Below are 19,029 nucleotides of genomic sequence, written 5' to 3'. Positions count from 1 at the left end.
TCAAACATGTCGAAGAAGACTCAAAATCAGCAATGTTCATCTTACCTGAATTTCAGAGGGCCTAGTCTTGTAGATCTCCATTTGTAGCAGTGCATTGTACCCCAAGTTTCCCCAAGTGAAATTCCCTGATTTCGAGACAAATTTTAACAGTTTTCCCTGACAAATTTTGAGATTTCAAGGGTACATTAAGACATAAGTTGACAATCTGTCTTTGCATCTACAGTACAAGAAACAATAGTGCAAATGAGGAAATATTTAAAAAGCTTGCAATCAGATGACGTTTCCTGATGTGAACAAAAATCTTAAGTACAAACATCAACATCTTTTGTAATGAACTGTTTTTATATGGAGAAAGCAAGCAAAGTGGTATATGTGTTTCATTAAGACCGCTGATGTTATTTTATTTCAATAAAACGAAACACATTTTGTGATAAAAATATGCATTTCCTTGGAGTCGCAAGACAGATTAAAAATACCTTCATTGATTTCAGAAATAACCTCAAAAAAAGTAGGCCTCTTGAAAAAGTGTATGAGGTGAGAAAGGATTGTGTAAACCAACACTGCAGATAACCACCAATAAAATGTTGGTTCGACTACATTTGTTATTGTTAGTAATCACCCACTGTGTTATATCCTTGTTTTACAGGTACTGTGTGATTTTTCTTTCGCGAAATATATGATTATATAGCAAGCAGCTCTACGTGGTTAATATCTCAATAAAACTCCTCTGAATAAACTGTTGCTCACCTTATTTGTGTAAGCTTAGGGTTTTATGTTGGTTATTAATGGGGAGTAATGGGACTTTTGGCTACCCTGTACGGTGAATCTTACGAGTAGTTTTTCTTTCACAATTTTGCAAGTTTCATTTTGGCATGTATTTATTACTTCGTTTAGATCTTTCTTCCATTTATGTACTTTATGATCAGATTATATGAAGGGGAAATGGATTTGCACACAGCTTCACAGCAAATGTAAACATGATGAATATTAATTCAGTTTCACCTACATTGTTAACACTTACGCTACCGCAAAAGCAACTGATAATTATTTTGGATATTAAATGAGTTGTAAATTTGAGTTAATGGTAACTGCAGACCATTGCTTCAGAAAAACTACAGATCTGCTTTACAAATTACGATCATGCCTAGTCATGTTATCTGTTCACCGATGCATTGTTCACAAAGGATATGCACTTGCCGTGTTGCGCAGGTACAGTCTACTACAGCTCCTGTACGAATGTGCATATATCAAGCCACCTGATGAGCAACAAATTTGGCAATTTTCAATTAAAAAAAAATTACTTTCTGAAAAATACCATCCACACAATTCCAAAGATATCAAGGGGAAATAAGTGCGAAAACTATTGCACAATCAGTTTCACAGCTCACGCATTCCAGCTGCTGAAGAGAATAACACAGAAAAGAATGGCAGAGAAAATTAAGCATCAGTTATATGATCAGTTTGGCTTTAAGAAAGGTAAAGGCACCAGAAAGGCAGTTCTCACATTGTGTTTGATAAAGGTAGCAAGGCTGAAGAAAAATCAAGAACACTTACACGATTCGTCAACCCAGAAAAAGTGTTCCACAATGTAAAATGATGCAAGTTGTTTGAAATTCTGAGAAAAACAGGAATAAGTTACAATGAAAGATGGATTATATGCAATATGTACCACAACCAAGAGAGAACAAAACAGTTGGAAGATGCAGAACAAAGAGCTTGGATTAAAAAGGGTGTATGGCAGGGATACAGTCTTTTGCCCCTATTGTTCAATCTATAAATTGAAGAAGCAATGATGGAAATATAAGAAAGATTCAAGAGTGGAATTAAAATTCAGAGTGAAAGGATATCAATGATACAATTCACTAATGACATTGCTATTCTCAGTGAAAGTGAAGAACTACGTGAGCTACGGTATGGAATGAAGTCTAATGAATATGGACTGAGAGTAAATCGTAGGAAGACGAAAGTGATGAGATGTAGCAGAAATGAGAACAGTGAGAAACTTAACATCAAAATTGGTGGTCATGAAGCAGACAAAGTGAAGGAATTCTGCTACCTTGGAAGCACAGTTACACAATGGACGAAGCAAGGAGGTCATAGAAAGCAGACTAGCATTGGCAAAGAAGGCAGTCCTGGCCAAGATAAGTCTACTAGTATCACACATATGCCTTAACTTGAGGAAGAAATTTCTGAGAACATATATTTGTAGCACAGAATTGTATGGTAGTGAATCATGGACAGTGGGAAAACTGAAACAGAAGAGAATCAAAGCAACTGAGGTGAGGTGCTATAAACGAATGTTGAAAATTAAGTGGACTTACAAGATAAAAAATGAGAAGGTTCTTAACAGAATCGGCAAAATAAGGAACACATGCGAAGTAAGGAACATATGGAAAACACTGACAAAAAGAAAGTACAGAATGGTAGGACATGTGTGAAGAAATCAGGAAATAACCTCCATGCTACTAGATGGAGCTGCAGAGGTTAAAATCTGTTCGAGGAAACAATGATTTGAATATGTCCAACCAACACATGGTCCAGTCACATTAATGTGGCCACTGCGTAAGTTCAATGTCAATGCACATAGCCACTCTCATATACCGTATTTACTCAAATCTAAGCCGCACTCGAATCTAAGCTACACGTGAAAAATGACACTCGAAATCAAGGGAAAAAAATTTTCCCAAATCTAAGCCGCTCCTGAAATTTGAGACTCGAAATTCAAGGTGAGAGAAAAGTTTTAGACCACCCCTCCAAATCGAAACAAAGTTGGTTCATTGTAACGTGAAACACAATTGAGGTCGAATGGATGAAGATACAGCTACAGTAGTTTGGTTAGAGTTGTAAGCTTAACAGTTAAGCTTTACCAAGTAGCCATTGCTATGTGTCAGGCACTCCATCCGTATTTATACGGGTACCCTTCCTTTTTCGCATGCTTCGTCTGGTTTGAATCGATTGCTTATTTTGCTTTGATCTGATAAGTGCCGTTCTCTTTGTCATAGGGGTTTACGTCACTCTAAGCTGAAAATGCATTATTGTACTGTGTCATGCATTGTTTGTCACATTCTGATAATGAGTGTTTACGACCTGTCACCGCTCGCAGCATGGCTTGATTTTGTGCGGGCTACCGCGGCTTGCAATAAAATAAAAAAATAAATAAATAAATAAAAAATAAAAAAAAATAATAAAAAAAGGGAATTGTCTCATAAGCGAAACAATGGCAAGAGACTGCTATTTGTTTTTACTTACACTGCTGCTTTTTTTGATAATGATCAACAAGAACCAAATAATAGACTGCGTATGATAGATGATGTTCTGAATGAGAGTGTAGCGAAAATTTTTCTCCGTTTGAAAATCTTTGCAGACGCCTCTTTAGTATATTACATTCTGTACAGACATTAGAGTCATCTTAGATTTTAAAATCTAGTCAGTTGCCGTGCTTCATTTCTGACTGTATCACTATTCAGCATAAGAATAAAATGGAAATAAACATGACATGATATGTATATTCTTCCGCGTTTGCTGTTGTCTCACTCTAGTTTCATAGTTTTTTAGGCAGACAGGATTTAAATGAGATAGCAGCAAACACGAAAGAATACATGGCATAATGTTTACATTCTTCTATCTTTTCTTTTAATTTATATACTGACGCATAGGTTTTGGCACCAGTATTTATCTTTGTGCCTGCAAAGCATACCTGTGTAGGGCTACATATATTTGATAGCAGAAGTTAGTTGTGGCGACACCTACCAACATTTTTCAGAACTTTCGCTTACTTTGCACTTGATTCGAAGCCACGGGCAGTTTTTGGATTACAAAAACCGGAAAAAAAGTGCAGCTTAGATTCAAGTAAATACGGTAGCAGGTAGCAGCACTGTCAGTGGAAGGTATATAAAGTGTGCAAGGGGGGTGTGGGAAACCAGCCAGTCTTCACTGTAATGTGGAAACAGAGTGATTTATCTGATGTCCCAGAGGGTACGATCATTGGCTTTCAGGCCAAGGGTCGAAGCCTTTCTGAAATGGCTAAGTATGTAAACTATTTGTGTGTTGCCATGGTTAAAGTATGCCTGCAAGGTGAAATGACACTATCCAAACACGGCACAGGGGCAACTGCGGTACACCACAGGCCATAGATGACAGCAGTCAAAGACAGCTGCAGATATGTGTACAAGTGAATAGACATGCAAATGCTGAGCAGCTGACTTTCCACATGAGCCACGGGGCTACCAACAGTGTCTTCTCAATTACTGTTCTGCGAAAGTTGCTCCACATGGGCCTCTGCAGCAGGCACCTGGTTCATGGATCCATGCTGATGTTGTTCATCTGCAACAAAGGCTGGAATTTGCACACCAATACTGCAACTGGACGTCCACTGAGTGGTGACAGGTGGCCTTTTCAGATGAATCATGTTTAATGCTCCATTGGCCAGATGGCCGTTGGCACAAACAATGTGAAACATCTAGAAGCAAACACTCTGCAACAATTGTTGGAAGAGTCCAGGCCGGAGGCATTCCATGGGTGATCTCTACTTACTGAAGGCACAATGGATCAATACAAATGTTCATCTGCCCTTGGGGACCACGTCCACTTATCCACAGGGAACTATGGATGTAAACTGTTCTCATCAATTATAGACATACAGCACCAGCAAGATTAGGACATAAGTACTGGATTTAAATTTCACAACAGGATAACATCCATATCATGACATTGTGGTACAAATTAGTGTTATTTTGCTTTTAATATTTTATTGCATTGGGGACTGTTTTATTCTGTATTTTCTTACATTTAATATTGTATGCTGTTTATAGTTTTTAGATTTTTTACATTGTGACTCTTATTTAAGAAGAAACAAAAATTCTGTACATAGGGGTATCATCTATTGCTGCTGGCCACAACACGCATCCATTGAAAGAATAGCACTGACGTTTACTTTTAGTATAGGAAACACTTAGGCGGAAAACATGATTGCACAGCAAGGGTAAGGAACTGCCTATACGGGTTGATACTTATCAATGTTTAAAAACCCTCGAAGTGACATAGACGATACCGAGACAAGTAATTTAATGTAGGAGACATGGAACCACCAATGAGGAAATACCCCACAAGTGGATGACAAATGTTAAACATGCGATGTCCCCAGATGAGGTATCTCGCCACACATGCAACATTGGAGCCATCTGTCTGTCGCACCTGACCCGTCTCAAGTCAAGTATTCATGTCAGTGTGGCTCTGGGCCTCAGTGCATGTCTTTAGCATGTGGGTTTGATTCTTCATCTGGCAGGCAGTGCTTTATTTGATTGTCTTAGACAGTTGTGTGTTTACAGTGAACTAAGATTTATTATTTTATTTACCAGTCTCACAGTCTCTACTAGTTGACTGCAAAGTATAGTACAACAAAAATCTGCTGTATTGCGTCACAAGCAAATAAGTACAAGCTTCCCAACTGCATCGTTACCAGTAAATGATCTACGTGTTCTTTACTAAATAATGCCCGTAGACACAAAAAGAAGCAAAGAAACACAAAATAAGAACAGGTTTTGCTAGTTTACAGAGAGGAGAATAACTATAACTTCTATATTTACAACAGATCATATTTACAAAAGCTGTTCAAAAACAGAATAGCCTAGCGCAACGATGTTTAGAACTGTCCCCTACTAGCAAGGGTAAGATCATCAAGCCCAATCACTGCACGTGCGGCGAGGTACATCACCTGATGAAATCATATGTTTGACATTTGTCATCCACTTCTGGAACATTTACATACATTTGCAGCTCCAGGTGCCTCATATTAAATTACTTGCCTAGCATCATCTACATCACTTGGTTTTTTTTAAAATGTTAATAACAATCACTCTGTATTTTAAAGTTGCATTCTATATCAAACATTTGGGGAAAATATTTAGTGTGAGTTTATTACTGAAGTATTTTTAACTATGTATTGCATTATTATTATTATTATTATTATTATTATTATTACTTATCATAGGATGGCCTGATGGTGGAACATGGGACCAGTAGGCACAATAAAAACTGCATCCACAGACTAAAGCAAATAATTTTTTCTTACTTTATCATTCACTGTTCCAAATGACAGTATTTCAGGTGTACATTTACTATTTTGATGGTGAAGTACGACAACTGTTAAATGTGACTTCACTGATGAAATAAGAAAGTCTGCTTTGTTCAGGGCATGGATGTGCAAAGTAAAATTATAATCAAAACAAACACAATTCTGGAAAGGGATATTTTCTCAATAGTCAATTATAGCCATTTTTCTGCTAGTTCTAATGAATTATTTACGCGTTATTACTAATCTATGAAGAGCAAAGTGTGGCTTCAGCTGCCAGAGGCTGCAGTCTGTGTCTGTGTACACGCACATGTGAGCATCTGTCATCTATTTTCAACAAAGGCCTTGTCGGCCAAAAGCTTATATTGTGACAGTCTTTCTGTTGTGTCTATCTGTGACTCAGCATCTCCGCTACATCATGAGTAGCAACTTTCATTTTCATACTATTGTTAAATTCTGTCCTGTATCAAACACAGTATATGTTTCAAAATCCTGCTGCAAACTGAAGACAATGATGGGAGCCTGTAATTCATCAGATTACTCTTTACTCCTATTTACTCCCTTGAGTATTGGTGTGACATGTGCAACTTTCCATTCTTTAGGTAAGGGTCTTTTGTCAAGATAGTGGTTGGATATGATTGCTAAGCATGAATGAACATTACCACAGAAGTGGAATGTCATTGCTATAATGCAGTGAAGGTATTCATCGTGTCTTGCCACTGGTCTTTTTGAATTTTCTGCCAGATTTCAAGGTACAATTTCACTGTTAAAGTATGTCACATTAAAGCCTGCACCAAATTTTGAGCTTCCGTAAAATATTGCCAATCTTGGAGACTTTGTTTTCTTTTAAACTTGGGACACTTTTTCGTTGCTTCTGCACCAGTGTTCTGATCTGTTTTGTGTACCATGGGGGATCAGTTCCATCTCTTATTAATTTACTTAGTATAAATACCTCAATTGGTGCCAAATTATTTCTTTGAATTTAAGCCGTATCTGCTGTACGCTTACGTAGTTAGTTTGGGAAGAGTGGAGATTGTGTATTAGGAAGGTGTCAAGGGAATTTTTAGCTGCTTTTTTAAAGTAGATTGTCAGTAGTCCACCTCCCTATATTCACGATACTAATTAGTTCCTCTACCATCTTTCCTCAGACTTGTCCAATTACCAACAGACTCGCTGCTTATCATTGTGGTTGCTGTATCAGCACACCTTCCCCCAAAACTATGACCATGCTGTCAAGGAACCAATTGTCATTGTAACATCAAAACAGCATCTCTTTTCAATACCTTTGACCAACAACATTCTGATCCATAATAATTTCTCTTTTGAAGGTCAAATATACAAATAAATTGATAGAACTGCCATGAATACTTGAATTGTACCATTTTGTACCTATCTAGTTTATTGAGGCCAACTAGAGGAACAACAAACTTAAAATCTGACTCTGACTAACATAGTAGTATTCTATCACATATCCCAGCTAAACACCATATGACTTCTTTGGATGCCACCCCTGCTCCAAATCATCCAACCCATGGGGCCCTCCTCTATGGATGACCTATTAGCACCACTTGTCCATTACTCTCCCCACGCTCTCCATCACCTCCTACTATTACAATTCAGTCACAGGCATTCCCTAATCTTATCTCAGCAGCCACATTTGTGTTATATTGCAATTACTGTGCAGTGTTCCATGTGAGTATATCAACTAACCATCTGTTTATTAACATAGACTGCAACCACCAAGCATCATAAGCTGTGACTATGTTTAAGAAAATAGTGCACATCACAACAGCAACGATTTCAACAGCTATTTCAATGTCCAAATTGAACAAGAGGCATCAGTGGTAAGGCACTGGACTCTCACTCAGGACTAGTAATCAATTTCTCATTCAGTTTTATGTGCTTTCCATAAACTGCTTAAGGTAAATGTCAGAAACGTTTCACTGAAAAAGAGGTAGCTGAATTATTCCCACTTCTGAACTTAATTTTAGCTTGTGCCCTGTGTCTAATGAGCTCACAAAAATTTGAAGCAATATAATATTGTTTACTGCTAGCTCAGAACACACACTGCACTGTTAAACTTTTATTGAAAACTGTAAACTGTTATTTTACAGATTCCTCGCCCTGTTGTACACACTCTACAGTTGTATTTACACAAACATATCCTGATTCTTAAATAAAGTCATCAACACACCTTAAATCTGTCAGGTGGCCGTAGGATGTTGCTGACGCTGGCAGGCGTCGGACTAGCAGTGTTTCTGACAATAGTTGCTAGGCGAAGCAGGGGTTGCTTTCGGCTGAAAGTACCAGTTTCTCCTTTCCCCGCTACTGTATCCCTCTCTGTATCCTCCAATTTAACAAGAAGTTCTTCAGTGTTATGCTCTTGAACAAGAACACGGTTCCGTTTTGATAGTGATCCAGCACCAGTTTTAATGGTCTGGGACAGCAAGTCTTTGTTAATGGCTTCAAATACTGCTGGAGGTGGCACATCTGTGGCAATAGGTGTACACTGGAACAGAAAAATCCAAGTCTCCATTACTTCATTATACTTGTGTGTCTGATATTTTAACATCCATTAGTTATACAAATACAGAGTGCTCTATACTTGAAAATTTGTTGCAGACACCAAAAAAGTGCAGACTTTGCTGTCCACCAAACCAACAGATTGCAATGAAAATTTATAATGATTGTTTTACATACAAATTTCAATAAAGCTGGTGCAGGAGGTAAAAAAGAACGAAAGACTAAGGGATGGCTGGAATTGTTTATCCTGACAACATCAGGTAATTCAGTGGTGCAGCACTATATCAACTGGGCAAGAGCAGGGTATGAAATCCTACATGTATTGCTGAATCTACTGGCCAAACATTCATTGAAGTGATGTAGGGAATTCCAAACCAAGATGATTATTGTATTGTTGGGGCTTAAATCTATACAAATATTTTATTTGTATTTGAAATACAAAACATAATGTAGGTCTTGAAGTATGTTGCCACTAAAAGAAAGCAAACATGTAACTACCAGTCTGTAGATTTTTGACATTTAGGAATCATTTGAGCTTGGATGCCTGATCTAACAATGACCAGAATCAACAGATAAAATATGTTGCATTGATATTTCATTTTTTGTTTTGTTTATTTAGATGGCACTTACATTCAAAACCCACTTTCCAACTGATGTGTTAATCATGATTGCTTTGCCTCTGCCCCCTCCCACACTAGAACAATACAGAGTCACTATTGTTTATAAGATGGCATAAACAATTATTAATCCAAAGATCCTATGTTTACTCTTAGCCAATGCTAAAACTTTAAATAAATCTAATGCGCTGTGTGCTGTAACTTCCAATGATGATCTTGTCTGGGGAGAAAGAATAAGATGAAATCAATGTTGTTCTAGATCTATGGTTCCCTACGACTTACCCTAAGATAATCTGTACTTTACACCACAGGTGTTAGACAATTGAAATTTTGGAACAATCAGTGCAGAATTTGTAGCTGTCAGGGTATGAACATGCCTTTGTTTTTGAAGCTCAAAAATCAACACAAGTTCCAGTCAAGGATATAATTTTGATCTAGCTGATGAGTTGTCAATAGTGAACACTAGTGAGTGCAACATATTTTGAAATTGTTATGAATAGGAAAGAGAAGCACAGAACAAATTACAAATTAATGGTACAGTGACAGAGTAAATATGCCCAAAAATCAACATGAACAACTTAAATGATAAAATTGTAGCTTCACAGGCTGCATGATGACAGAGATAATATATAGGGAAACAGAATAGTTAGTATCATACACAAGTAGATGACAATATGATAAACACGAGTGAATGGAATGAGATAGCATAGCAAAGGAAAGCAAGTTATCTGCAAATCTACTGTTTGACCAATTCTTGAATTCTGATCTTCTGCTTGGAAATCCTTCCTAGTAGGATTCATACACAAAATCCAAAGAAGAGTACTGCAGTGCATCATGTACATGTTTAAGTGTGGGAGTATCATGGAGATGCTCATCCAAACCCTAGTGGTCAGTTGGTTGGTTGATTTGGGGGTGGGGACCAAACAGAAAAGTCATCAGTCCCATCGGATGAGGGAAGGAAATCGGCCATGCCCTCTCAATCGAATCATCACAGCATTTGCCTGAACTGATTTAGGGAAATAACGGAAAACCTAAATCAGGATAGCTGGACATGAGTTTGAACCATCCTCCAGAATGCAAATACTGTGTGCTAACCACTGAGCCATCTTGCTCGGTGTGTGTGTGTGTGTGTGTGTGTGTGTGTGGAAGGGGGAGGGGGCGGTGGTTGTTGGCAGTGTATGAAGGTCACTTTTTAGGTATTTCTTAAACATCTTGAAAACTATGGCATCTAGTAAAAATGTTTCCCAACACAAAATTAAGCTACATTAAATTTCTTGTAAAAATTTAGTTTCCCCACTGAAAGGGGGGGGGGGGGACACAGAGTATTATGATCAGTGTTTCAATCACATAAAACTGATGTTTATTGTTAAATGATGTGGGTTAAAAACAATACCAACAATACCAAATGTGTGTACCGCACCTAAGTGCAGTAGAGCTGTATTAAGGGTAAACACTGTTTTGGGGGTGTGACAGGATGTAAAGGTGGGGGTGGAGGTTAGAAGTGTGAGGGAATGTAGGTCACTGGACAGTGGTCATGCACTTGCCTCCTCCTTAAGTCTTCAAAATAGAGATCAACAGGCAATTCCTCATTCTCTCAACCGCACTAAATCACAAAAAAATAGCTACAGATATTTCACGAAGTTACACCAACTCTTTTGCAGCTTGCCTCATGGATCAATGGTGATGCAGTGAGCAGAAGCTCCCTGAAAGGGTGTTTATTTTCCACAAGACATGTTAACACTACACTGAATACAGATGTTAGTTGCTAATAATACACAAGAAAATTATATGGACAGCTTCTATGTACATCTCTGCACACTGCTCTACACTGCTACAGGGGTAATTGATTCCTGGTCATCCCATATGATGGTTGTAGCATTCTTCTGGGGGAGGTGACATCCTTCACAGGTACTGTTCATTTTTCAGTTTAAGACAGACGATACAGGGTGTACGTTAAGTCTGGGAACACTTTCAATTATTTATTGCACAAGAACTAAACACTGTACAGATGTCATACATATTGCATTTTGAAGAGAAACTCTGAATTTTTTTTTTCACAAACATTCGATTTCTTTGGACTCCTTATGTATGAATGTCTCTCGTACACGCTCCACATTCACTTCAGTCACACTGGTACATCTGCTTCTCTTTGCCAGGCACAAGCAACCCGTTGTAACGAATTTGTTGTGCCAGTGGTAAATGGCCTCTCTTGTTGCTGGTTTCTTACCGTACTTGGTTCTAAACATTCGTTGGACAGCTGTAGCACACTTGTTTTTGTCGAACTCCAACACACAGAAAGCTCGCACCTGAACTAGGCATGTTTGTGACTAGTGCTGACTATTGGCAAATTACCAAACTATGCTGTGGTGGTAACGCATGAGGAAAAAAACAAGCTTTCAGGGTTTCTCTTCAAAATGAAATAACATGTGTATGATATCTGTACAATGTTTGGTTCTTGTGCAATAAACAACTGAAAGTGTACCCGGACTTTATGTACACCCTGTATTTAACTAACATTTCTTGTCCACTTCTCTTATGTAAGTAGACAAAATAACATCGCTGCACTCACGTTTTTTTTCTTCAGTTTGTTAAGGTAAGTAATTACTTATTGCTGTTAAGTGAGCTTTTATGTAAAATAAACAGTGGCTGACATTTGCATAACTTGTAAGTGTGATGTTGTCAGTATCCTATGTAGTGTTGGACTGATGAATGGCAACATGCTGCTGTCTATCATTGACACCATGTTGTTAAGCCGTTTAACTGTGTTATTGTCGCTTGGTGGTGAATCAATGAATGACCAGAAAGTTACTGCGTTTCCCTCACCATTAAATGAGTTACTGGTAGACTGCACAAATGGGTCATTCCATGTCAAGTCATCTACGCCATGACACCAATTATCTAGTTGTGAACTGAGATTTTGTGTACTGCTTTTGTATCTAATATCATGAACTTTTGCCAATTTTTATTGCTCTATATACATTCTGTCGGTAGCAATTGCTGAAAGTTTGTGTTACTTCAAAGCAAACTGTAAAAATTTGAAAATTGGCTGCAGTTTTTAAACAAAAAAGTGGCATTAGTGCCATTAATTTACAAAAAAAAAAAAAATTAATTGGACAATTCTAACATGTTATATCCTGGAGGGAATTACAATTACTACCCAAGAGACATTAACAACATAAATACACACAACAATATCCAAATTGAACAAAAATTGCAGTAGATGAAACAAAATTACACATTATAAAATATAGGGCAACTTGTACATTACATGACATATGAACACTTTCTTACCTCTGCCATAACCAAATTAACCCAACGTAAAAATACATAGCATTTTGTCAAAAACCAATATTATCAACACTGCACAAAATGCTGGTGCTACAATTTGCATTCAAGTTGATTTGGAACTACACGTGTGACAAGACACTCTGATGCTTAGATAATATTTTTTTGTATGAGAATCACTTTCTTCCACCAACTTTGAGGACTCTTTGCTCAGAGAATAAGTACGGCCTGCTGCTGTGGTGATATCAACTTCACACAGAATATGAGAGAAAGAAACATCACAAACATCATTATAAGGCCAATAGAAGGACGGGGTGGTTCCATGAGGATGCATGAACCTTACTGTAACATCTCCTTCTTCACAATTCACCTTCTCAACAATTCCCAAATACCAAGAAGAGTCACACGCACATGCCGTTGGGCTGCTCAGTGAATTCTGGCACTAGTGGCGGAGGTGCATCTGAGAAATCATGCACGATACTAAAATCCATATCACAGTTCAGCCTTTTTGCTCCAATCTTGGTTGGTGATATTGGTACAATGTAACGCATAGTTCGTGTTCCAGAAATTGTTTTTGCACTTATGAAGTGCTGAGAAAGATAACGTCTGACTTGTAGCATTTCATCTTTTGAAACAAAGAGAACTGAAATGCCTTGCAAGTTCTCGTGACAGAATTCAAATACATGTGAAGCTGTATGTATTTGATCTTTATAAAGTCTTTGCAAACTTGTTTTTGTGACAAGCCTTTTAATAGTGCCACCAACACCACCACAGGGAGATTTGTCATGGCTGGCAGCAAAAAAAGGACCAGCTGCACTTTATGTTGAAGTTGTGTTCATGGTAGCAGATATTTTTGAAATTATTACAATTTTTATATTGTGCAGCACAACTACCAGTGAAATATTCAACATACGCAAGATGAATTTCTGGAAATTCATGGTTAAAAAAATTCAATACAATCTTCTGAGTCTGGTACAACAAGGCAACATCATGTTCTAGATCATCAGAAACAATACAAATACTTTTTGCATGCAACTGTTTGTCCTTTTTGTAATATATATGGACAGTGTGAAGAGTGCAGCTGCCATTGTTCCAATGGTACTCCTGTACTTCATCTTGAACAACAAAATTGAGATTTTCACTGAAATCCATTAAAATTAACACTGACCCTTCATGAAGTGTTTCCTACTTCATTTTCAGATAATCAGATTGTGATTGAGAAACAAAAGAATGTGGAGTAAGTTTTTCAATTGTCTTAATTAGTGTGTCGCAGAATTCTGATAGAGAAGTGATTTGAACACAAAGTAATTCTATCAGTTGATACCCACTGACTGTACTGAACCATCTCCTTAGGATCATACTCTTTTATTTCGTTTTCTAGGAGGGTTTGAAGCAATGAACTGGTGGCGCATTTTTCACACAGACAAAGCATACAGGCTTGGTTATTTATATAACATGATCTTATTTTAATTAGGTCTTGGTATGTTTCTTTAACAGAAATGGAATTTAGAAGCAATTTAACATTTTAGTGGTAAATGCACACACCTACGGTATGTGTTCCTGACGATCCTACAAGTACACACTGTTTTGGTCGAAGAGAAGCGAATTTTGAGAATCCTACTTTGTCTTCAGGATACTTTTTTTATGAGAGAATACAGTTCAGTTAAATTACTGAAAACCAGACGCTTTTGTTCATACGTATTTTTGCTGGTGCTCACTTTGTCTTTTTTCCCAGGTGTTATTCTTGTGTTTTTGTCATCCAAATAAAAACTCTTTACTTTGTGCACAGTATCATGTTGCAATGTCTTTCCACTTCTCTGCTCAGCCATTGATAAAATGCCCTTCTAAATAAACAAGAGCTCTTGCTTGTCATACCAAATATGCAGAAACCTGAAATTTGGAACTGACTTTCTGCCGAGTTCAAGTTTGGCAGCACAAGAGTAAGTAACTGAATTTTTTCACAATTATTTGCATATTCAATTTTCTGACTGGTTTTTTCCACGAGTTCATCATGATGTTTTGCCTTTTCTTCCAGTTCTATTAAATCACTATCAGAGATAGTGCTTGCATGAGCAGCCAGCTCAACTTGATTATTTATTTATTTGTTTATTTATTTATATGAATTAGCCAACTAAAGACCGCATTACAAATTCTATTTCATGTTCAATTTTTTGTTTATCTTCTCTGGGTCTGCTCTTCCGCCTGCTGTGATTTTTGCCAGATGTTCAGCTGTTACTTTCCTGTTGGTCTTCGGTTTTAGAGCCTCCTAAAAATCCTCGAATTCATGTATTGCCTTACTGTACTTGTCCCTATTCGTTGCTTCCATTTCTGTAAGTCCAAGTTCGCCGAGGTCTTTCTTTATTGCTTGCAACCAACAGTTGGGAGTTTTCCTCTGTTGAATTATACTGAAGATTTTCTTCGTTAATCCGCCATCATCCATTCGCACCAGATGACCAAAGAACATCAGCCTTCTCTTTCTCATTTCCGTTGTGATTGGTTTAATAAATTGGTAGATCTTCTCATTGCTCATCTTTACCAATTTTTTTGTGTCCATTAAGAATCCTCCTCAGAATTACTCTTTCCTTCTTCTCAAGCTCATCTGTTAGTCCTTTGTTCTTGAAGGAGAGTGTTTCTGCTGCATATGCAACTTCTGTTCTCGACCCTGTATTGTAGTATAATGACTTCACATTTCGAGACAGTCATTTTTTGTTGTACAGCTTCTGTATTAAAATGTGTGTCCTCCCAAGTTTAGCTATTCGAAGTTTGATAGCTTCCTTTTCTATGCCAGTATCTGTTATTGTTTCTCCCAAATATTTAAAGTGTATGACCCTTTCCATACATCCAATAACTGTGTGCAATTCTTGGATTTCCTTATATTTGTTAGACATGAATTTAGTTTTTTTTCCTCCTTGTGATATCTGTAAATCAAATTTATCTGCATGCAATGCTAAGATTTCTATTTGTTTAATTGCATCTGCTGTTTTTGTGGATAGGAGAGCAATATCAACTGTAAAAGCTAGTGCATGTATCGTAAGGCCTTTACCTGATCCTCCAAAAGAAATTCCCCTTACTTTTTGTTGTGTGTGTTCCTCCAATGTCTCCCTCATAACCTTTTCCAAAGTGATGCTAAACAGAACTGGGGAGAGTCCATACCCTTGTCTCAAACCGGTTTGGATTTTAAAAGGTTCAGAAATCTTGCCTCAAAATCTGACTTTGGACTTGGTATCTGTTAGTGTTTGCTTTACATCTCTCTAGTTTTTCTGTCAATTCCAAATTCCTCCAGAGGCCTAATGAGGCTTTCTCTGTCTATAGAGTCATATGCTTTCCTAATACCAAGAAACGTTGTAACATGTGGTTGACCAGCACGTGTTTTAATTATGTTCTTAAGGTTAATTAGTTGCTCCAAACAGCACCTCCCTTTTCTAAATCCACCTTGGTAATCTCCTATCTGTGCATCGAGAACTGGTTCAATCCTATTTAGTAATATCTTGGAAAGGACCTTGCATGGAATGGATAGAAGGGAAATCCCCTTGTAATTGTTCACATCTGATCTGTCACCCTTTTTGTGAAGTGGATGTATAAGTGCCATCCTCCAATCTTCTGGGATCTTCTCGGTTCTCCAAATTTCCTTAATTATTGTACTGAGGTGTAGTGATACTTTTTCCCCACCTAGTTTCAAAAGTTCAGCTGTGATTCCACCTTCATCAGAAGATTTGTTGTTCTTGAGGGATTTTATAGCTTGCCTGACCTCATTTAGAGTTGGTAGATATGAGTCTGCAAGGATTTCTTCTGGACTTTTGAATTCCAGTTTCTCTGGAGGCGTTTTACAGTTGAGAAAATCTTTGAAATAGTCTGATAAAATGTTGCAGTTTTCTTGGTCATTTGTACCTAATTTCCCTGTTTTGCCACAAAAATTTAAACTGGGTGGTTCGTAACCTTTCAGGTGTCTTTTGAAATATTGTTAATAGTCTCTGGATTTGTTTTGAGTGAACTACACCTGTATTTGTTGAAGGGATAGTCTTTTATACAGTCTCTTTTTGTTTCTGATTGTGTAGGAGACTATTTTTCTACCTTTTCTGAACTTTTCCTGATCGTTTTGTGTTGGATTCAATTTAAACTTTTGCCATAGCTTTTGTCTATTTTCCAAAGCTTCATTACACTTTTCATTCCATCAGATAGATATTCTCATGTTTAGTTTTGGTTGGAAGAGATTCTTCTGCAGCTTTCATTGTTTGAGATTTCATTTCATCCCATCTCTCACCTTGCAATTTTGATTTGAAATAATTTTGAATATCTGCCTCAATATTCCTGGTTTCAAAATGCTTCCTCATAGGTTTATTATTATTTCCTCCTGAATTTGGGATGAATTTAATTTTAGACTTAACAAGGATCCATATCTATTTTGGCTCCTTTCTGTACCTTAATATTTTGAATTGTAGTAAATTCTCCTCTAGAAATGGCTATGTGGTCAATTTGGAACTTTCCAAGGAGTTGATATGGTGCTTTCCAAGTCTTCATCTTCTTGGGATGTTTCTTGAAGTGTATAGTCATAATTTTGAGGTTGAAGATTTGGCAGAGTTCCACAAGTCTTATTCCGTTGTTGTTTGTCCTCTTATGTGTTGGGTATTCGCCAATGATGTTTTTATATTTCTTCTCCTTGCTGACCTGTACATTAAAATCCCTGAGCAGAATGATTACTTTTTCATTTGGAATCTTCTGAATCATGTCTTCTAGTTCTTCCCAGAAAATCTGTACTTTGTTCAGATGTTTCTTATTTTCAATATTTGTTGGAGCATGAGCATTCACTAGCGTATACATTTTGTTTTTACATTTGATCCTCAGTGTTGAGAGCCTATTGGATGTAGAGCTGAAGTTAGTTATGGACACTGTAGTACCTCACGCCGCGGAAGTCGAACACGCGCCAGAACACATGGACGTGGTCAGCCCATAGAGGGCTCCGCGTCCGCTATTCCGCGCAGCGAGGGCGCCACCGCTACGCCACGTGCAGACAGCGGCCAATAGCCGCTCCCTCCGGTTTCGTATATAGGGACCCGCTCTGCCCTAGTCCAGCCAGTCTGGTACTCGCTCTGGATTGAGTTTCTATCTCGGCAGTACTGCGTTCTTGTCGTTGCTTGTTGTTGACTTTTGCCTGGCTCTGGTTCCGAGTGGATTTACTGTTGGTGTTTGGTGTTGTGGTTTCTACAAACCTCCGTAGTTTATCTCTTCCTTGTTGTGTCGGTCATAGTCGGTCGTGGTCGGTTGTCGTTGGTCTGTCGTCCGACTCGTCCTTGTGTTTACCCGGTGGTGCGTGCTCCACCGTCGGCGGCTTCCCCGCCTGGCGGCTCCGATCTGCAGCCCAAGGCGTTCCCACAGTTGGTTGTGGTTACTACAAACTCTATTATATTTCTTCTAACAATAAAGGCTGTACCTAATAGAGGGCATTTTCCAAAGATATACTCTACTGGTTTTTCTTTATAAATTTTGTAATTGCCCATTTCAAAAGAATTTTCATCAGTATAATGAGTTTCCTGTAATGCCACAATTTGGATATTATGGTGTTCAAGTTCTTGAATCAGTTCTTGATGTTTTCAACTTGATATGTATGTGAAGTTTTAGTTTTCAGAGCTCCAGCTACTGATTCCAATTTTCGTTTGGCTGCTGCATACCAACTACGCTGAGCAACTGAATGCAGCTTTGCAGGAGATACTCCTAAGCTAGTTAAGCTAGTATTAGGCACAGATTTTTCAGGAGTCTGCACCTTCACATTATTGTCATTTATATAGTCTGGTGATGAGTTGTCACTTGCTTGTTTTTCATGAATAAGTCTGATATAGGCTGAGCACATTTCCTCCCTAGTCTGATATAGGCTGAGCACATTTTCTCCCTAAAAATGCTACAGCCTCTCATTTTGGAGGTCTTTACCTTTTCTAAACTAATTTCACACAATCCAGACGAAACAGATCGTTTATGGCATCTGAAGGGATCACAGCAAAGTTTCTTATGTAGAGAGAATCTGCACAAGTACCTGTCTTTGTGTTTAACACACACACTTGAAACACTTAAATCACAGTAAGAATGACCGTTGCTTTGCCATAATAAAAGTTTTTGTTCTTCAGTAGTCAGTTCAGTCACACAAGTCAGGGCATTTTCACATATATCTTGCGGGATACTGCTCACGAAAATACTGGCCACTTGTACTTTCCATACTACTTCAGTCATAAAACCAATATTTGTCGCAAATAATTCAAAAGATGTTTGGTGAAACCTAAAAAGTAAGTAAATAATGAAAAATCATTCTATCTAATTGTTTCATTACAAAAGTATTTCACATTATTATTGTAACATTTGGGGACTTACTTTTGTTTTGGAACAAATAGTTAAAAACTGCAACAACTGAATTTTTAACCAATAATTGACTTTGGGTACAACCCCGTACAAGAGCTCAGAACTGCGTGCTCAGTGAACACGACTCAAAACAACGGAACTGGATGACACAATACATGTGGTGGCAATAAAACAGTGTTCTCAGATATG

General features: G+C 37.8%; 1 protein-coding gene across 3 annotated transcripts in view; it reads right to left on the bottom strand.

The window, feature by feature from the left end:
- LOC126100336 (uncharacterized) overlaps window positions 1-19,029 on the bottom strand; it is a 152,349-nt gene that overhangs the window by 118,648 nt on the left and 14,672 nt on the right. For all 3 annotated transcript variants that reach the window (XM_049910947.1, XM_049910948.1, XM_049910949.1), the window contains exon 2: window positions 8,265-8,579. In XM_049910947.1, coding sequence (XP_049766904.1) covers window positions 8,265-8,579 — 315 coding nt within the window. The remainder of the gene's footprint in view (window positions 1-8,264; window positions 8,580-19,029) is intronic.

This window comes from Schistocerca cancellata, chromosome 9 (genome assembly GCF_023864275.1).
Source record: "Schistocerca cancellata isolate TAMUIC-IGC-003103 chromosome 9, iqSchCanc2.1, whole genome shotgun sequence".
Taxonomy (NCBI): Eukaryota; Metazoa; Arthropoda; class Insecta; order Orthoptera; family Acrididae; genus Schistocerca; species Schistocerca cancellata.
The sequence above is the reverse complement of the archived record's forward strand: the minus strand, read 5'-3'. Positions and strand labels throughout refer to the sequence as shown.